The sequence below is a fragment of the Corvus kubaryi genome, unplaced genomic scaffold, assembly GCF_017639235.1.
Source record: "Corvus kubaryi isolate FWS band 111438036 unplaced genomic scaffold, C.kubaryi_AGA036_p1.0 37396, whole genome shotgun sequence".
In the NCBI taxonomy this organism is placed as follows: Eukaryota; Metazoa; Chordata; class Aves; order Passeriformes; family Corvidae; genus Corvus; species Corvus kubaryi.
The window spans coordinates 5,054,764-5,070,512 of record NW_024581135.1 but is presented as its reverse complement, the minus strand read 5'-3'; the positions used below and the strand labels follow the sequence as shown (position 1 = coordinate 5,070,512).

The 15,749-nt window shown below is 40.6% G+C and overlaps 1 protein-coding gene across 1 annotated transcript in view; it reads right to left on the bottom strand.

Moving 5' to 3' along the window:
- Window positions 1-15,749, bottom strand: part of LOC121670349 (von Willebrand factor D and EGF domain-containing protein-like) — a 164,019-nt gene that overhangs the window by 91,254 nt on the left and 57,016 nt on the right. The window contains exons 6-9 of the mRNA XM_042040440.1: window positions 14,462-14,597; window positions 10,632-10,849; window positions 7,527-7,600; window positions 1,485-1,755 (exon numbers count right to left, since the gene is read on the bottom strand). Of these exons, the coding sequence (XP_041896374.1) occupies window positions 1,485-1,755; window positions 7,527-7,600; window positions 10,632-10,849; window positions 14,462-14,597 (699 nt within the window). The remainder of the gene's footprint in view (window positions 1-1,484; window positions 1,756-7,526; window positions 7,601-10,631; window positions 10,850-14,461; window positions 14,598-15,749) is intronic.

Sequence of the window (15,749 nt, the reverse complement as noted above, 5' to 3'; positions counted from 1 at the left end):
AGAATTTGTTTTTCTTCCTCACATAAGCAATGTCTTCTAATCACATGCTTTACTGCAGAGAGGAGCATTTCCTGCAGGGCTGCGTGTCAAACCCTTGCAGTCAGAACTGCATGAGCTGTTCAGTCTTCTGTGCTGTCCAGATTAATATTTCCATGTGTGGATTTAATTTGGGAGTTTGGAGGGCTCTAACCCTATCGTTTCCTGCTGCCCCGGGAAATGCATCCCACCTGGATTTAATGCTGCTAATTGAGGCTTCAAAGAAACATTTTTGAGATCTCGGTTTGCAGAGATATTTACTGGCTCCTGAAAGCAGCCACTTTTTATGACCTAACCCCATTCCAAACCCCCTTGAATGTCATGGGAGCCAGAGGACCCGGTTCCTGAGCTGCATGAGGATAATGATGGACAAGTACTGGGAGAATTGGGATGCATCATACTTGGTGGTGTGCTCAGGGATCCTGTTCACTGCTCCACAGTTCCTGTAGATTCCCACTCAGATCAGAGCAGGATTCATATTGTGTCCCCAGTCTGCTCTGATTTGTTTCCCCGAGTCTTACCTCAGGTGTAAATGAGAGTGGTGATTCCTTGCTAAGATTATCCTAGTAATAAAGCAGTAATTATATTGCATTCAGTTGCAAAAAGAAATGACAGCTTGATTCCTTCTTTTTCTCTGTTCTATAATTAACAGACTTTCAATTACTACCTTCCTGAGGTCTATTCTGAGCGAGACCACAAGGAGAGCCAAGCACAGGCACTTCCTGCATCATTCTGGCTCTGCTGTGGATCGATCTTCATCCAAAACATTTCATGGCAATGAATCTTGATGATACAACTCTAGGATGAAATTATCTTCTTGGCCATAATTTGCAGCTCTGTTCCTTACCAAAACCCCTGGTGCAACCTGCTCTTATTTTTCAAGTGATTTAAGTGGATTAGTGTGGATAAGCGAAACTTATGCAAAGTAAGTTGTGGCCATATATTTTTTAGGCAAATGCTTTATGTTACACCAAATGTTGCACATTTACAGCCCATTTTCATAGCTTTTGGGGGCTCTCTGGATCTGACTAATAGTGTCTTACTGCTCCACTCTGAAACTCCATTATCCTGCTACCTGCGATCTCTCCTTGAATATTTATATCTTGAGCTCTGCAAAGAAATTTGCTTTATGTGATGTGGTTGGGTAGTGCCTGGCATAAGCAAACAGGGAGTGGGCTGCCGTGCTGCAGAGAGTAAGTAGCACTATCAGAGCTCTGCTGTGTTGCCAAGAAATTTCCAGAGGTATTTGTTTTGTTTTGTTTTACATTTTGTTAAACCAACACTTTAACCAGCTACTTCCCTGCCTCTCGTTTTGCGGTACATTTGGCTGCAGGCGCTCTGATGGCTTCAGATATTTTTGTAGCAACTTCATTAATAATTCAGAAATATTAAACGTGTGTTTTTAAAGCACAACTGCCACAAGAGCGCTCAACCATCCACGCACGTACTGTTATCTTCCTGCCTCCATAAGACTTCAGGATTTTGACTCGTGGCAATGCCTCGGTGCTTTTGATGGTCAGATGGGGCCTGCTGTCCTGAAAGTGGCCATTGCAGGTGTCCAGCACCACGATGTCACCCCCTTCTTGTGCAGCTACGCCACAATTACAGGTGGTGGCAGAGCGGTGGCCGCCGCAATCCCACTGCTGGACGTGCACCTCGAACACCCGCGACTCGCTGCGGCACAGCAGGAACGTCCCGATTTTATAGTTGTCATAGCGCCTAAACAGCCACAAAGAAAGAAAACCAGAGAGGGTTAGAGGCCCTGAGCATCCACCTGTGCCAGTTGTTTGTTGGTGCTTGTACAGAAACACTTCTTAATTACACCAGCGAGGTGGCTGGCCTTAAAGGAGGGAAAAGTCCACACGGGGGAAGGGTTTCTCTGGCTCTGTATCCAAGGGAACACTGCTGCAGTTGTTAGCTGGAAGTGCCTAAGAATTCCTGTGAAAAGTGGGATTTGTGTCCCAGCTGCTGTCATGGCAATGGGCATGGATAAAAAGGATAAACATTTGATATAAAGCAAAAGCAAAGAAGTTCCTCCCTCTAGGTCTTAATAAATATGTTTTGGTTCTAACTGGATGCTTTTAGAGTATGATGTTCTTCAAAGGGAAATCAGTGCTCAAATAACCTTTTCTGTGACTAATCACCAAATTTTACAAGTCTGGCTGTGGCTAGGTAAAGGTTTCCTGGGAAAATCTGGGATTCTACTGAAAGCCTGCTAAAATAAAGTTTGTCCGTGCCCTCAATGCTTCCCCGTAAGCACAACTTTCACACTCAATGGATTGGCAATCAGCACAAGCCAGCGCAGGGAACAATTTAGGACTTTCATTCTTTTCTGTAAGGAACGTCCCTGCTCCATCTGAGTGAGGACAAAAGCAGGATAACTTTAATAACTTTGCAAGGGTTTGGCCTCTACATGAGCCATCTGGAGCCTCTGGGGTTTCCACAACAGATGCCTGTGAGAGGACCCTCTTCTGCTTGTTCTTTGTGCTCTCACTCCATAAACTTGTCTTATTCTCACTCTATTTTATTATAATATGTTATATAAAAGAAAACAGTAGCCATATACTTAATATATATTGTTGACGTTTTCTCCCTATAAACCAACAGCTTCCATCTTTAAAAACAATGGATTATTCTGCTTTCTTTTAAGGCACTGTGATTAGTTTTAAACATAATTTTTATGAAATTAAGTAATATGGAAACTAAACTATAAGCTTATAACAATAAACTTTATTCTTTTCTACAATTTAGAAAAAAACATAAAAAGGAATGTATAAAATGCTTCTGCTAAATAACAGGATTATTTTTTAAGCAATGCCATACAAACATCAATATTTTTTCAGGCCATTAATGTTTCTCATGCAAAGGAACAAATGGCTTGAGAACTGTGACATTGTCACATGTATGTTTCTACACTTTGTTTCTCCTCGGAATAAAAGCTATAGATAACTTTGTAGCTTAAAAGACAGTAAAAACTGAAACTCCAGCTGCTTTTCTCTGATAGAAAACACATCTGACTTTATCTTTCATCTTGAAAAACTTAGTCAAGTTGGCCATAAAGTGATAAGAGTTTGAATGGTTCTGTCTCATCCTATTTTGTAATTAGGTACATAAATCCTGTAGTAGACTGCTTGGGTGGTGCTGCCAAGATGGATCAAAACTAAGGACAACATAAAAAAAATAGATAATCTCTTTAAACATCAAGTACTGCTCCATTTGGACATCTTTGCAGGGGAGAAAAAGTAGAGAGGATATTTTATGAGAGCACCTTCCAGAGTTTCCTTCCACAGGATCAGCTTGGAAGGAGAGGTGTTTAGGGAGGCTGATGGAAAACAAGGCATCAGACTGGCTGTACCCAGACTAATCATCTCTGTCTGGTGAAGAAGGCTTCGCATTTGCATATGCATATAAGTGCCATTGCAGTCAGGAGAGCTATTTATTGCTTAATAATCACTGACAGTGGACCCAATCCAACCCTCCTGGAAGTCACTCCGAGTGCTTCAATTAAGTCATGGCATAGATTGCATAGCACATAACGAACCTGCACTGTGCCTAAATTAGAGCTGTCAGGCACCTTTGAATCAGTTGAATGGATAATTGGACGTAGTCAGGTAAACTTCTGTGATGTTTATACAACTGTAATTGTGATAATGATTCTTTGGACAACATTGGAGAAGGTGCCTGTGGCACTAAATGCCTGAAGTAGACTTAGTGCAGCTCTTGCATGAGGGAGTTCTGTGTGTTCCTTGTGGACCAGGCACCATTGTTTGTGTCTAAATCTCCCTTCGCAGTGCTCTTCCCCATCCTGCTTCCCTAATAGTCTGCAGCTATGGATAGACTGGGTGAAAAGGGGTTCCCTCCTTCCCCCTCTGTGTGCTTGGGTTGTTTTCAAAGGGGTGAAGCAAGTTCTTGTCCCTGCATGAAGTCATGGCTTGAGTTATGCTCTTTATCCAAAACTTATAAAACATTCCTGAGTGTTTGGTTATGGCAGTGAGATTCTATAGGAATAATTTCTGTTGGTTAATCATAAGAGAGGGACAGAAGGGAAGACAGATGCATGTAAACAACTACTACTAGTAGTGTTAGGTTAACTCACACTGCACTTACTCTTCACCAAGCTACACTTCACCTTTGTATTAATTCAGTGTTTATTGTGGCTGTTCCTGAAGATTTTCCAGCACAGCTTTGCCACCAGATGATTTGATTTGTTGACATGACCCTCCAGGCTCCTTCTTTTCTTGCTATTAAGAACTATTTCATGAGCCTACGAAGGTCGGGGTGATGCTGAAAGACATTCTCTGCTGTCAGACTGTTCATCCCATCACGTTGTTCTCAGAGCAGATGTTGTGTTACATTCAGCAGTCACTGGATGCCTGGGGACAACTAAACTGCTGCAGACTGTCAAAAACCCAGCACCGGGCAGGGCTACTCATGGCCAGGACTTGTTGTGGGCTCCTATGATGAAAGTCATTAAAGCCAACCAGCAAATGGTGCCATTGCCTTGGTGATAATATTGATGGGATAATGTGGATTGATGTAAATGTTTGAGAAATCTGAAAAATCTTTTAACCTTTTTTCGGTAAGGCAAAATGCAAAATAACATAGATGATGTATATAGTTCCCCAATCAAAAAAAAAATCCCCCTTTTTACTTTGCCCTAAAAAGATTTTCTGCATATTTAGTTTTAAGCTAGTACTTCATATTTAAGAATCTGCAATTTATGGCATGAAAAGCTTTTATATTTATAATGTGCCATAACCAGTAATGAGGGCTATACTTTTGCTTTACCAGGCTTTCACATTTGTTTAATTTAGAAGGTACTTTGCTATAAAAGGAAGTGCTCTCTCTGGGTTTTAGCTGGTATAATTAACGTTATTTCACATCTACGCTCCAATATACACAAATTGATTGTGCTCATGCTGTAAAATATGACACATTCTTCTTTGATTTTCAGTCACTGCCTTTGGTGAAAAGAATGAAAAGATTACAAGATAAATATTCCTACAGACATATATTAGCAGGAGGCACAGCAAAGGGGAGTGTTATTAAGGAGTAGGAGTTGGGTATTTCAGTTATCTAATGAATAGCTAACTACCTCAGATGTAATGTGAGCTCACTATGTCAAATTAAAAACACTGGAAACATCACAAAAGAAGTTACAAAACACATTGCAAGTGGCCGTTTCAGTAAGAAAATTTTACTGCCAATGAGAAAAATGCTTCCAGTCTTTTGATTTTTATAGCACTTTTCAATTTTCCAAATTTATTCAAATAAATATCTTTATTTAAGTTAAATTTTAAATTTTTAATGATTTTCATTTAAACTTTGAAACCAGAAATAGTTCTCATTTCAAACACATTTTCCCACCACATTCCTTTCCATGAAAAAAGGGGAATGTTTCACTTCCAGACCTCTACATCGGCCTTTGCCTTCAGATTATAGTTTTGCACAAGACAGAAGCAGGAATTGCATTCCCCACTCATTAAATACAGAGCTTTAAAATCATTTGCTAGGGTGGTAACATTTTTTTTGGATAGGCAGTCAGAGAAGTTGCTTAACTGATGTGTAATAAGGTAGCATAGTCATTATAATAATTGAAAGAGAAATTATTTACAATAATAAATGGGAATATAAGTAGGAGTAATGGGACTGTGAAATGATGGGTAAGGAACTTGGCTGAATATCAAGAAGTGATACATCTTAGGGAAATAACCTAGTTACTGAGATGGACGAAGCCCCATCAACGTGGCTCATTTAAAGCTGCACTGGACAGAGCAGTAATGAATGTCTGTCCACAAGGAAAAACGTGGAGTTTTTGCGGGGCCAAACTATTCCTGGGGTCTTTCTCTTTCGAGGCTGTGTGACTCTGAGGCAGGATGACACAGAAGGATGGGCTTTTCCAAACTCCCTGTGTTAAAATAGGGCATAAATTGCTCAGAAGCAATTCTGTGTGCTATCAACAATAGGTTTAAAAAAATGAATTATTCAAACAAAATTGCTTTCTTTAATTTTAGGCCTTTTTTTTCCATGGAAGCAATGTAAAAATGTGCTACATGGCTGGAAGAGTGTTGCCATTCCAAGAGGCACTTCTCAGCTATTTATTACTCCCTAAACACAACAATCTGACAGATCACTCTCCATTCTCGGCCCTAAATCAAAAGGGAATATTTTAGAATATAAATGTATAGAGAAGTTTGAAATAATGCTCTGATCTAGTTTAATATCCCAGAGTTGAAATAATTGCAGCTACACGAGGCATGGGAATATCTTTGGACTTCTTGCAGCTCTAATGAAGTTTCTAAAGCAAGAAAAGCACCCAAACTTGTATGAAACCAGTTCCTGGCCACATTTAAATGCTGTTCAGCAAAGCAGAAGGAGTGGGAAGCCATGGATGAGCAGACATAATCTCCTGTCTCAGACTGCCTAATTTAGGTGAAATCTTTGTTAGAAGCAGACATATAACCTTTAATGGAGTCACTGCCTTTCTTACTCACATTTCATCAACAGATTTTTCCAGCTTTGACATCATTTCAGATGCCACCTCCAGAGAATGTTGGTCTGAAATTGGGATAGCAGGATATCAGAATATCAGAAAATCACACCTGCTGAGCCCCTGTGGCCATTGTGCACCCAAAGTCATTGTCTGCCACCAGGAGGTTAACGGCAGAGTGACAAACTTGGAATGCCATCTGAAATATTTGCAACTCTGGATCAAACATGCCAGGTGAAAATTTTAAAAACTTTCAGTGATGTCAATTAGCTGGGATAAATAGATTCCTGAATGATTAGGGGAGTTGAACAAGGAAAATTTCTGTACAATTCAGGCTGTGAAACACAAAGGCACCACTTTGGCTCAGTAAGTCTTTAAGCAGCTTATTGCTGGGTAATACAGAAGGACATTTGAACACTACAGGAGGATGTACAGCTTTATTTTTGCATTCTTCTCCTGATATTTGATACTTAGAATTTCTGGACTTTTTTATCTGAGACATTAGAGTCATCTTTATGGGTTTTTTTGATTGTGATTATGATTGTCAACTCCAGCTGTGCATAAACCAGCTCTGGAAGTACAAGAAATAAAGAGCATCCTTCTGGTGAGTGACTTTTTACCAGGTGTTGCTAAACTCCTGGGAAGGACCAGGCTGTCCCTGTGTGCTGTGCTGCTCTGGTGACATAATGTGTCACTAACATGTGCTGTAGACACCCTCTCAAGTGATGGTTCTGTTTGAAGAACATTTTGGAATCTGACCTTTGTCTTGTAAAAATTATTCAGGCTCAAACCCAGTGCTTCACAAAGATTAACCCATTTTTAGTCCTTTTGTTAAAAGGAATACACACAGCTGGAAGTGTGTTGTTGAAGTACATTCCTCATTGTAAGCAAACTTGTTCAATGCTTTTTGGATATTCTAATGTAAACCCAAATGCATGCCACATCCAGAAACTGATAACTGCAGTAATTGAGCCAAATTATTTCAAAGTAAAATACTCACCATCCATCAAATGTGATAATGTGTGGATCAGTGAAAGAGTAGCAGTTCCCTGTTGGGAGGTCTCGAACTGTGACCTAGTTAAAATGAAATGTGTAATGAATACAGTCTACACAGCAGTTTTACTTCATTACTGTTCCTCACAAAACATTAGGGGCAGGATTCATGGGTTAAGTACAAACTGCAATCTGACTTCTGAAACGTGATTGTGGATGGGGACAAAATAGGCTTTGCTTTCAAACAACAGAGTTTAATCATAGGCAGTAAGGGAGTTCATAGTGTTCCTGTTCATCTGCTGTAATGTCTTCCTTTATCTGGTAAAAGATGAAGTTTTTTATTAAAACTTTTTGCTAAGGAGTAGATCGTTCACTGAAATTATCAGGAGAATAGTGCTCATTAAATTGTACTAATTTTAATGCCTGAAGTATGTTAAAAAGGTATGCTGTAATTAAGTAGCATTATCATGTTATAGTAGTAGCTGCCTGTCCCCTAATTTGACCTCAGATTTCCTGTTACTGCATCTGAATAGCTGATTTATTGATTTGATATGCTTATTGATCAGATATTGATGATGAGGCTCCAAAACGGACTGCTTTAGGTATGTGGGTGAAACAGGAAAGGATCTACTACAGAGATTTTATTTGCATCACCCCTTGATTCCTCGGGGACGAGCTGGGTTGCAGAGGAGCTGTGAGAGCTCTGGTACCCTGCAGGGAGCAGATGTGCCTGCAGAAGCCAGAGGCAGGGCTCTGAAGCTGTAACACCTGAATCTCAGGCAGTGCTAGACCCACATTGCCAGGTCTGCTCAAGAGGATGTTTTTTTAATGGTTGAGCACTCTGCTGTCCAGTTCCCAAAAATGCAGGACTGGGTTGTGTAGCAGTTTGCGATACAAAGAGCTCCCAGTCATACTGGTGGGAGTGATGGAGTGTTATGGCTTTCCATTTTCTGTCCTGCCAGACTGATTTCTTGGCCAGGGCTGTTAATTCTTTGCTCCCTCTTTGCCCACGAGGAGTCCAGAGGTGCACTTCAGTTAGTTCTACCAGGATCCATGGAGCGGGGAAGAAGGATGGCTGCTATATCCCTGTGCAGTCTTTCAGTGACAAAGCAGAACCTGGCTTTTGGGAACAGGGGTGAAATTAAATAAATGCATTAGAGGGTGAATATAGAACCTCAGTTCCTGACAACGTTCCTCACCTGCAGCAATACATCATCCATATTTCAAAATGCCCCTTAACCATGGCACAGAGACACTTCTTAGATGCCCACCAGGGTCTAGCACACCAAACTTTTGGAGTGATAGTCTTGAGGACTGAAAAAATTAACAATTCTTTGAGCTGGGGTCAGTTGTATCATTTGGATTTACAGTGTGAGATGAAGTGTCTCAGAATTTTCCCATTTTCTACACAGCCTCACACTTTCTAAGCAAAAATTTAGCACAAACAAATCCATGTGGCCCTTCCTCCTCTGCTCTTTCTTGAATGATGTCAGCAGAAGACCCAGTTCCTGGTTGAAGGCAGGAGTAGTTTGCTGAGGAAATCCTCTTTATCAGGTGTCTAGATGTGTCAGGATGTTCTGGCCACCATTTCTGTTCAATTTTCAGATAAATCAAAAATATTTTAACAAGTCAGAAGGACTAAAGGTTATGTGGATTTTAACACTTGGACGTTTTCTTGCTGTGTTGCAAGAACTATGTTACATTAAGGCCTCCAATTAACTGCAAAACAGCAACGGGAAAATGGGGGGGAGGGAAGGTCATGTCTATTATGTTTCCATAGATCAAGTTTTAACTGAGATAAATGGAATTTATTATTAAAATTGATTAAGTCAATTTCACACTTGATACATCTTCATATTGTAATGAAAGCATTTGTAATTTCAAGAAAAAATATGAGTGTGTGAGCTCACTATGCTGAATTAGCTGCAATTTCTGGTTTAAGAATCTTAAAAAGTTTGAAAGACACCAGTTCTGGAGATGAAAGGTTATACATCCATGCTAGGCATTTTACTTTTGAAGACAAAAATTCTTTTGGTCCAGTTTAATCTCATTCTCTCATGAGAAAATCAACAAAAATTAGGGCAGGGAAATTGTGGATTTCACTGGGGGGTGTTTTCAGTTACTTAAGATATGCCAACTTGGATGTGCCCCTGCTCTGAGAAATTTAGCTTTGTCAAATCTGTGCTCTGGTTCATTCTCTGGGGTGGTGGGGCTACAGCTCTCAAACCTCCCAGCTGAAGTCCTGAAACAACTTCACACACAAAGGGCTGGTCCCTGCTCACCACATTTCCTTGGCCAGGCTTTCTGCAGGGAAAGTGTGGCTTGCCTCCCTGATTGCTTCTTATTATTTTTATTTTGGACAATTTGTAGCAGTATAAATGAAGAGATGGAGCAGCCTTGTGTGTCGTCAAAGGTGTCCTGGTGATTCCTGGCACAGTCACAAACTGGACACAGCACTACTGAATCCCCTTCTTTTCCCTCGCTTCTGAGGCCCTGCCTTTCCTCTGCTTTTTCAGAAAATATTCTCCAAACTCTCTGTTTCCCCCCTCCCTCATTCCCTAACCCATGTTCTCCCTCTCCCCTTTTCCAGACAGAAGCACTCCTGGTTACCTCTGTATTCCAGCTCTTGGCCTTACTGATGTGCTAACTAATAATCAAGCCTAAATCTGCCAAAGCACAAGGAATTCCATGTTAGTTTTCTTAGTGTATAAAGTGACTGTTTTGCTTTACTCTGCTGACAGAGGGCAGGTTTAGATTAGATATTAGGAAAAAATTCTTAATTGTGAAGGTGGTAAGGCCCTGGCACAGGATGCCCAGAGAAGCTGTGGCTGCCCCTGGATCCCTGGAAGTGTCCAAGGCCAGGTTGGACGGGGCTTGGTGCAACCTGGGATAGTGGAAGCTGTCCCTGCCTGTGGCAGGGGGGTGGAATTGGATGAGCTTTAAGGTCCCTTCCAACACAAACCATTATGACAACCATCCCTAAAAGTTTATTTATTATATGGAAAAAAAAGAAAAGAAAAGAAAAAGAAAAGGAAAAGAAAAGGAAAAAAAAAGAAAAGAAAAGCCTCTCATTTAGATTTGACATATTTTCCAACTGATTTTAGGACCTAACCTTCACATCCCTGGGTGTGTAAGCCCTCCAGAGCAAATCTCTTGGTGCCACTGGCTCGGCGCTGATGCGGCTGCCGCGGTTGCCGTCCTGCGTGAAGTCCGTCACGGCTGTCACTGTCACCGTGGCTGCTGCACAGCTGCTCCCCGAGCAGGGCTCTGGCAGCAGATCCACCTGGCAGGCCGAGAGGGCGATGTCTGGGGGCCCTGGTACCTGGCTGCCTGGAGTGAACACGAGCACAGAGTCTGACAGGAGTTATCCAAAGTGCTGCCCGTACCCTGTGTGCTGTTCAACACAAACGCCTCTCAGTGCAGGACACACATGCCTTGGAACCAGCTGGGCTTTACATCAAAGCAGTTGTGACTGACTGCATCTGGCATCCCTCTGCACTCTTCACTGTGCTGGGTTTTTTATCCCCTAAGTTTACTAAAGACTCGGTGTTGTCTATTTTTCCACAAGGTGCTAATATTTCTGGGATGACAGTGTTATCTTTATGGGTCCATGCCCAGTGAATGAAGACAAGTAGTTCTCACGACAAAGAAAGAGATGAATCTGTGTTTCTGGAAAACACTTCTCTTTCACTGTCTGGAATATAAGGAGGTGTCTGCTGGGAGTTATTTAATTTAAAATAAACAGGTGTTTTGATGTGGAAAGGGAGGGTTCTTGAGTCAGTTTTCAGTGAACTATGGATCCATGACAGCAAAGCAAATGCAGCAGGTCTGTATTTGTATTTTTGGCTTAGGTTATGGTGTTTTGCTTCCCAGTCTGTAAAACAATGATAGTCTTTGTATCCTTCACAGAAGTACTGTGCAGATAAATTCACTAAAAAATGAGGAAAAAAATAAGCTATGGAGATACTGGCTGTGTCAGCATCTGTGGTGGGTAGGGAAATGATGTGTGGTGACTAAATCAGTGTGACAATAGCACTGCACATCGTGTCTTTCCTAAAGAGACCCCTACACGCAGCCAGAATGGCAGTGTCCGCTTCCCTCAGGTCCTGACCTTTCCTGCTGAGGTCTCAGGTAAAGGGCAAACCTGAATTTTTATTTCCATAGGTGTGTTTTCCCTTACACATACTGAATTACAATAGCATTTAGTTCTGAGCCATCTGGTCTGTACTGTATACAGTGTGTATTTGCTTCTCAAGACGCCACTCAACCTTTCATGAATCCTTTGGCTGATGAAAAATGAAATTGTGGTCCTGCTGAAGCCAGTCAGAATCTCACTGCTGATATCAGGACGTACAGCCTTTTTTGAGGAACATTTAGTTTTCTGTCCCAGACCACTAATTATCATCTTATAAGAATCAGGTTCTAGAAATGGTGGCCATAAAATTAATCTGAGATGAAAATATTGATTTTCTGATATTAAAATAAGTGATTTTCATATAATTCTTCTCATTTGTAGTCTTGCTTAATAATTTATAGAGATGGCATTAAAGTATTTTAAGATGGCATTTCTAACACAATCAAATAATCAGTGTCTTATCCCTTATGGAAAAATCTCATGAAATATAATTTAAATTAACCCTGTACAGTACTATGGGAACTGAACTAAAATCTACAGATATTAATGACATATTATCTCTCATATCAAATCCTTAAAGGCTGCCTCTCCTCACATCTTATAGAAAAGTCCTGACTCATTTTCAAGGTTCTTGATTCAATTAAATTGGAGGTTTCCATGAGGAATAGTTATTGCCATTACAGCCCCCTGAGCTGTGCTCACAACCCAGAACAAAAGTTTAAAATCAAAGAAAATCATCTTGGCAAAATAGTAACGATAAACTTAACAGAAGCCAAACTCCAGTGGCTCTGCTGTGCCTTGGCATTCATTATGATATTGTCTGAACTTGGAGAGATATTTCTGTGCTTGTAATTAGCTTTCTTATCACTTATTCCCTACATAATTAGCACAACAGTGTAGTTATATGGATTCAGTCAGACAAGCAGCTTGTCAGTTAATTTATTCAGTATAAACGAATCTCAGCTAAAATGGTTTTTGTTTTTAATTTCCAGCACTGTGGCCAGCACACATTTTTCAGAAGCCCGCAGTGTCCCTTCAAATAAACTAATGGACCCTAAAGACAGTAAAGGCTCAAAGCAAACGTGGTTGTGCAGACACCCAGCAGCAGATACTCAGCATTAAGTATATATAGGTAGCTCAATAGATAACAGCCCAAGTGTCAACTGAGGAAATAGCCTCAGGATGGAGCAACCAAGGGCTAGAGCTGGGTTTAGTTTAAGCTGCAGAAATGAGTTGATTGAAACTAACAGAAATTTTCCACTTCAGTGACAACTTCCTTCAAATATGAGTCAATTGGATGAGTTGTGCCTTCCTCTCGGCACGTCTTGGCACCAACACATCAAGTCCATTGACAGCTTGAAAATAGAGCTGCTTCTGCAAGTCCTGTTTCTTCCAGTCAAGTGCACACTGTGGGACTGGAGGAGACCTCGGTGAGGGGTCAGTCTCAGCCTGATGTGCTGAGCTCAGCCTCCCCATGTGAGAGCTCCATGCTCTCGGTGTCAGGGAGATCCTGAAAGCCTTGGTCAATGTGAGTTAAAATGAGGAAATGTGAGTTAAACAAACGGCCTTGACTGGGACTAGTTCCCATCTGGTCCTCAGAGCAGTCAGTGTCTGAGTTGCTTGGGGTCTGTGGGGATTTCCCACCACACACCAGCCCAACATCCTCAATCCCTGAGTGTGAGGCAGCCTCACTGTCCAAGGAAATCCGTTCCCATGAGCTCAGCAGATGTTTTCCTGATGGAGCAGCACAGACCCTAAGCCAAGAGCAATATGTAGAGCAGAGCAGCACTGAGCCATGGAGAAATGCAAAGTACTCCACGTATGAGAGCCAACACAGCTGCTGGAACCATAAGGTGCTGCTCAATTTAAGATCATTGTGTTATGATACCATTTATTTATTTTTTTTTTTCTTCTGTCTAAGTAAGCACTTGGCTGGTGGTGAGGAGAGCTAGGAAAGGGAATTAAAAAGAGAAAAACATCAGGAACTATCTGGGTTTTGCCAACATTTTTTAGAGATGGCTTTTTGTGGGTAGAGAAACTGCAGCTGTAATCCTATCTCTAAACATTTCTCTCATTGAGTCACTTATGGAAGAGAAAGAAGTGACTTGTTAGAAAAAGGCTTGGGTGGTTTTTTTAGTGCTAACAGAAAATAAATACATATGTGCCACCCTTAGGCAGGAAGGATATTCCACCTGATTGACCTGAAGACAGCATTTACTGAATAAAAGGGCAAGAGTTTTCTCATTGACATTGTCAATGTTTTCAAGTTAATAAAATAAAAAAAAAGCCTTAAACATTTAGAAAGAGAATAATATAGAAGCAGAAAAATGATTTTTTCCCTCTGTATTAAGTTAGACAAAAATTATAAACCAGCAAAAGAAAGAAAAAAGGCTTCACTACGCATTTACTGAATAATAAATATGCAGGGGAGCTTTTTGTTGATAATTAATGAAATTATTCTACCTAAGAACATTCCTGCTACAAAAAACCTTAAAATGGAATTTTACGCTCCTGGAATTTAAGATAAGTTCTTCTACTCTCAGTTATTTCATCTATAAATCTCAACAGACTTCTGTTCAGGTAATTGCTAGTCAGATTTATGGGTTTGGGGTTTTTTTCCCTCAAAAACCTGTCTGATATTATCAGCTGTTTTATTTTGCAGATAAAAATATGGCCTAGTTTGCTGATTTTATGGCTTCTGCCCTTTGACATTATTTATATATTATATTTTCTATTAGAATTCATTATAACTTAAATACTGGAAAAACTAACCCCATTGATTTGATGCCAATATGTAAAACTCTTACCCAAGTCCTCAGTAGTTAGTTGCAAAGTAATTTTACAGGAATCATCCTGCCCAGGACAGGCAATGGGTACCGTGCTCAGGACAGTCAAAACATGTTCCTTGCCATCCTCTGCAATTTCTAGTGATTCTGGTAAAAACTGGAAATAAGCAAACAGTTTTTAGAAAATTTTGACAGGCAAGGGAGATGACAGATTAATCAGGCAACACTGACATATATGAAGTTTTAAGTGGTTTTAATCAATTATGAAGATATATAATTACTCATAAAATAATAATAATCTTTATAATAAACTTCTTAATAATAATAAATTTTGCAATAATGATCTTCAGCTTTACAAGGAAAAATTGCTGTTAACATACTTTAACATTTTTGGCAATTAAGAAAATGTTTGCAGTTTCCACATACAGTGTGTAATTGCTTCTCATCTCCCAATCTCAAAGCAGGCTTTTATTAAGTCTGAGAATAATACTGTAGAATTTATTTATTTTTAATATCCCTGGTTTAAAGGAGCTCTTATCCCAATGCCGTAGGATAAATACCATGGCATAAAGTCTGGCATAACCTCATGGTCATGGTTTGTAGTCTGTGCCAGGTGCAAAATAAGTGCAATTTTTGACCAATTTCCCTTCCCTGCTGTGTCAGGGAGAAGAATTGCTCTGCACATAAAATACTACATCTTTGGGGACCCCTGCACCAGGGAGAGAGCTCGGGTTGTGCCTTTTCTGTCTGTCCATTGTCCTGGGAAAAGAGCAGAGACAGCACTCAGGCCTAGTCGGGAATGGGAATTTCCATTCTCTGGAAAATTCTCTCTTCAAAAAAACTCCTCAGAAACTGTTCTACACAGAATGGGCTACCAGGTTTTTCAGACCCCATTCATGGAGGCAGGACACTCAGATACTCAGAACATCCCAAAATCTCCTGGACTGCCAGGCTGACAACCTAATCCTTGAGTGGGATTGGACCTGGTCCTCACATTTGGTGTGAATGTATCTTCAGCAACTGTTTCATAATGCCTGCCCATAGCAAGATGATGGATAAAAGTTTATTTTTTTATCTTCACTTTGTTCTGGCTCAGTTACAATGAAATGGTGCATCTTTGCAGGTTTGTAGGTGTGTCCTCCCATCACACAAAAACCCCAGAGCTCTTCAGGGCACATTTACTAGGACACGTAGCTTTGCTCCTACTTTGTGGCACATCAGTGTCCACACGTGCACACGGTGCCAGTGGGTGTTTCAGGGTGTTTTACAGACAAACTAAAGCCATTTTCTCAAAGTGAACATCGAAGCA